General features: G+C 24.4%; 2 protein-coding genes across 2 annotated transcripts; both read right to left on the reverse strand.

Moving 5' to 3' along the window:
• Window positions 1-2,361: 2,361 nt before the first annotated feature.
• Window positions 2,362-2,990, reverse strand: ENU1_044060 (transport protein particle component Bet3 domain containing protein; the record flags this gene model as incomplete). Its single annotated transcript, XM_008857637.1, has 3 exons — window positions 2,362-2,427; window positions 2,479-2,600; window positions 2,660-2,990. The coding sequence occupies 3 exons, from the start codon at window positions 2,988-2,990 to the stop codon at window positions 2,362-2,364; spliced, it is 519 nt and encodes a 172-aa protein (XP_008855859.1).
• A 137-nt stretch (window positions 2,991-3,127) lies between these two features.
• Window positions 3,128-4,918, reverse strand: ENU1_044070 (serine/threonine protein kinase, putative; the record flags this gene model as incomplete). The annotated part of the gene is made up of 3 exons (XM_008857638.1): window positions 3,128-4,343; window positions 4,389-4,615; window positions 4,754-4,918. 3 exons carry the CDS (start codon window positions 4,916-4,918, stop codon window positions 3,128-3,130), a joined length of 1,608 nt encoding a protein of 535 aa, XP_008855860.1.
• Between the last annotated feature and the right edge of the window lie 329 nt (window positions 4,919-5,247).

The following is a 5,247-nucleotide window of genomic DNA, read 5'->3' on the forward strand; positions in this document are numbered from 1 at the left end:
AGTTCAAAATATGTTTGTTTAAATAGTTAAATAATTTCAAAATCTATTAAAATGAATTGTTGAATATAAAATATTATCAAATTGAATAATAAAGATAAATTTTTAAAATTTAAAATTAATGATGAAAATAAAACTGATATTGATGCCTGTAAGAATATAATTTTATTCACTTCATTTGATGAGAGAATCGATGATAAACACAGCATTAAATTATTAAAAATAAAATATAACAAACATGGTATATGAACACACATTTAAACAAAGAGAGACAGTACAAATGAACCAAAGATACATGGAAAGATGGAATGAAAGTAAATAAATTAAAAGATATATTTCAGTAAAATCACATTAACTAAAAATAAAAAATATAAAAGAAAGAACAAAATACCAAATAAAATGATAAAATAAATGTATGAATCAAAAACATTATATTAATATCAGAATTAAAACGGTTATAAAAGTGATTATTATCAATAAAAATAACTTTTCAATAATAATATAAATATCAAACTAATGTAACAAAATAACTAAAAACAAAAAAAATATTTAAATAACGATGAAAACCCAATTGTTCAATACATGACTGAGTCTAAAATTTAATGACTATAGAAGAATAAACAAATCAAAAAGAAACAATAGCCATTGTATAATAAACAAAAATAATTTTAATATAAAAAGAATGATAAAATATTCATTAACAAGAACTAATGATGTAAGAATTGAATTACTTTTTACAAATAATATAATATCCATACTATTAAATAAAAACAATAATAAAATGAGCAATATCAAGTAAATTATTTGAAGAAATACTAAGAAATAATTAAATTACAAAAGTACAATGACACAAACAATAAAGTCTTTTGATTATTATATAAACACAATATTGATATTAAACATACTATTAATACTTGAAAAAGTTCTAAAGTAAAACTAGAATAAAACAATTATACAACAATTAAATGAAAAATGTTGTTAATGAAACAAAAAAAACAGTTATTATCAAATAAACAAAACCACAAATAAATTGATACTCTAATTTACGAAGAAAAATTATCATCAAAAGAAGCTCTGAATGACAGATGTTTGTAATTGAACTATAAATGAAACAAAGAACATTGACATATGAAATACACATGTTTATATGTGTATTTAATCATTTTATAATCACCAACATTGTCATTATTATTTCAAATTTAAATTGATTTTTAGTGATTGAATTATACATACCATGTTTAATTTCAATATACAAATATTGTATTATAAATTCTATTAGGTAAACCTTTTAAATTTTATTATCATAATTCAATTTATGCCTATATTCAATTCGTGAATTTTTTTGGTTCAATACAATTTCACTACCTTTTGATAATACATATTATTCAACACATTTCATTTTCATTCATTCAAAAGCAAATCTATGTGTTAAAACAAACACCCCCATTATTTATTAAAGTGTAGAAATAAAAGTTCTAAACATTGTTTTAAATTTCAGTAATCAGTGAAATATATATTAAAAATATACCCAAATCAGAAAATACCAATAATTTTGAAGTTTGACAATAGAAAAATCTTCTTTTCAAATATCAACACAAAACTTGTTATACCAATAAAGAATTGAAACTAATTCTACTCTTTCAATATTATTACTTTTCATTTCATCCATTTTCTCAGTAATAACTTCTCTAACTCTACCATTTATCATATTAATCTTTTCAATACAAAAAATTAGTCTCCCCTATTCTAACATTACTTCTTCTATTAATTGAAACACCCCTCTTCTTTTATTTCTTTTCTAATTGATGCTATACTATTTTTCTATCATTCCTAACACATTTTCTGTCATCACTCATATTTCTTTTGACTGATTCTTCACTAACTTTCTTATTAATATTTCTTCCCCATCAATACTAGTTAACTTTACTTTCAAAAATGTTCTATTTTCGTTTCTGTCTGCTGTAATTAAGAAATTATGAGAAAACACTACTTTAATAATATCATTCATATTGTTGAGTGTGAATTACTACAGTTGTTCTTCAATATTTCAGATGTTTTTTCTCTTTTGATGAATGTAGAACAGACATTAACATTCTCTTACATTTTATTTTTTGAGACTATTCATTAGATTCTTCAGTGTGATAAGTTTTATATCATTTTCTTTAAATGGAAACATTTTTGTATTTCTTCTTATTAAAAACATGTTTGTATTTTCAATAAACATAGTTTATGTCATTTAATGCTATTGTTTTTAGAGCTTTTCTCTATTTAAAGAAGAAAAGTTAAATTAAAAAGATGTTGAAATTCAAAATATGAATGTTTTGAATAAAAGTATAGTTGTTGAAAAATGAAAATCAGTCTCAATTATTGTTGAAATATAATGTGAAGATATGGTCCATCTTCATCCTCTCCATAATTTACATTTCCTTTCTATATTTATTTAGTTTTTAACATTCTTATTGTTATATAAAATAAACAAACAAAATCTGCACCATCAATACATGCTTGTGCCATTCCAGCAACATAGGCAACACAATAAATGTTCTTTTCATTCCCATAACTCATAAATTCAGTGATAATTAAATTTTTGTCAGTAATCAAAACTAATTTGAATAATTCCTTTGTTTCTCCTTCAATTTGATAATAAAATTTCTTAACAAACATTCATTTGTTTTTCCTTTTACTCGTCCTACATCAACACCATATCCAAACATAACTCTCCACATATCTTTTGCAATAAATCCAACAACATTATCCATATTTATATCTCGTTCATTTTCTCTTTCCCTAATATTAATAACTTCTAACATCCTCATTCCAATATTAAATCCTAAATCAAATAATTTTTCATGAAACTCTGTTGTTGTTTGTTTATTATCTTTTCGAAATTCTCTTCTAACATATTCTGCAAATAAAAATGAAAATCCTGATAAACTGACTTGTGTAGTTCCTTTAGGAATACCTTTTTCTGTAATTTGCTTTTGTTTTGACATTATTCAACAATTATTCTTTATTATTTTATAGTTTTATTTTATTTATTCTTTATAAAAAATAATTATTTTATAATAAAATGAAGAATTGATAATTTAAAATACTTCTTTTGAGCCTTAGTGTATTGGTCTTTAACCTCTTAATAATCTACGTCTGTCACTAACTTTGTTATTAAGTTATAGACATCACTAAATGAAACAATATCCCCTTGTGTATAGACAAATCTAATTGTTGTAACAATTCCAAATCCTGCTGATATTTCATTAATTTCTCCTTCTTCAATACTAACTTCAAACATCACATTAACATCTTCTTCTTCTAAATACTTATAATCACATTCATAAACTTCTCCTTCTTTTTTCCATTTAATACCTAGTTCATTAAATGCTTTTTCAACTTTATTTCTTGCTGTTTGAACACTACAATCTAATTCTATTATTTCCGTTGTTGAAACATTATTTGCTGCTACAAATCCCCATTCAGCTTCTCTTGGTACACTAAACATTATTGGAGATTGTCCCATACTTATACTATTATTTACTTCTTGATTAATCATCATTGGTGATGGTGCTGGTTTTGGTGTTTTAACATGTGGAATTTCAACTTTAATTCTATTAGCTAAGTCATTAAATGCTGGTGAAAATGCAACATCACTAGGAGATGTTCCTGGAATAGCAAAAATCGTATTTTTAAGACTTTGTGGTCCTGGACTATTTCTTGAAAATGCAAATGGATCTCCTTGTGCATTTTTACGATGTTGTTCTAATAATCGATAAAATGCTCGAATAGTATTTGGTTCTGGATCAAATAAATTTTCTCTTATTTCTGTAATATGTACATTATTTAATAAATAACATAGAATTGCCATAATATTACTATCAATATTTTTAATAGGCTCTCCTGCCTCTTCAATTACTGATGGGACATTCTCTATAATAGGATTATTACTTTGAAAGAATTTATGTTCTTTAATTTCTTTTATTGTAATTCTTTCTTTCGGATTAATTATAAGCATTCGATTTATCAAATCTTTAACTTCTTCTGGAACTTCAATATCTTCTGGATATACAAATTTCCCTACTTTTACTTTCTCTATTAATTCTTCTAATGTATCTCCATCAAATGGCATTAATCCAAATGCCATTACATAAAGAATTACTCCACATGACCAGATGTCTGCAATTAATCCATCATATGCTTCTTTCTTACATACTTCTGGTGCTGTATAATGTGGACTTCCACAATATTCTCGAAGTTTATTATTTCCACAATATGATGACATTCCAAAATCACATACTTTAATCGTTTGAAGATCTTTTGTTAAAAGTAAATTCTCTGGCTTTAAATCATGATGACTATTTTTATTATTATTATTCCTTTTTTTCTTTTAATTAACAAACCATATATGTCTTGAATGAAAATGTTCTACTGCAAATATTAATTGTTGGAAATATACTAATACCTCTTCTATTTCTAATTTCCCTTTTGAACTTATATAATCAAATAATTCTCCTCCTTCAAGTAATTCCATTACTAAGAAAAGGTATCGTGTTGTTTCATATACAGTATATAATTGCATAACATTTCTATGATTTATTATTTTTAAAAATGCTATTTCTCGCTCTACCTATCTTCATTAATTTTCTATTTCTCTCCTAAAATTCTTATTTCTTCACCTTTTATTATTCATGATTAATTTCTTCTTAATTCATAAATCTTTTGGTGTTTTTTGTTTCAATTAATTTAATCAAAAAAATTCTCAAACTTTCCTTTTCATTTCTGGCTTTCTCATTAATTTTGTTTTATCTACTATTTTAATAGCTACTTTAACTCCTGTTTTTTCATGAAATGCAAGATATACCTTTCCACACATCCCCTCTCCAAGTTTTTTTCCAATGATAAATTGTCCCACTCGATAACACTGTGACATATTGTATGTTTTGCTTTTCAGTTCAATCTTCTACTTCGTTCTATAGGTTTTCTTTTTTTGTTTTTTCTTTCTTAAAAATATTTTCCTAATCTTTACCTTTCTTTCCCGAATCTCCTCCCTTGTTTTGTTTATTCTTCTTTCCTTATTCTCTCTTCATTCTTTAATCCTTCTCTCTTACTTATTAACTCTTTCTTCTCATCTTTTCACTCCTTTCATTTCTCATTAAAATTTCACCCTTCTGAACCTAAAATTCTCAATAAAAAAATTACTTAATTAGCAATCATTATCACATATTACTTTGTTATAAATTATTTCTTCTTTACTTGGCG

The sequence above is a fragment of the Entamoeba nuttalli genome, assembly GCF_000257125.1.
Source record: "Entamoeba nuttalli P19 unplaced genomic scaffold asmbl_2834, whole genome shotgun sequence".
In the NCBI taxonomy this organism is placed as follows: domain Eukaryota; phylum Evosea; order Mastigamoebida; family Endamoebidae; genus Entamoeba; species Entamoeba nuttalli.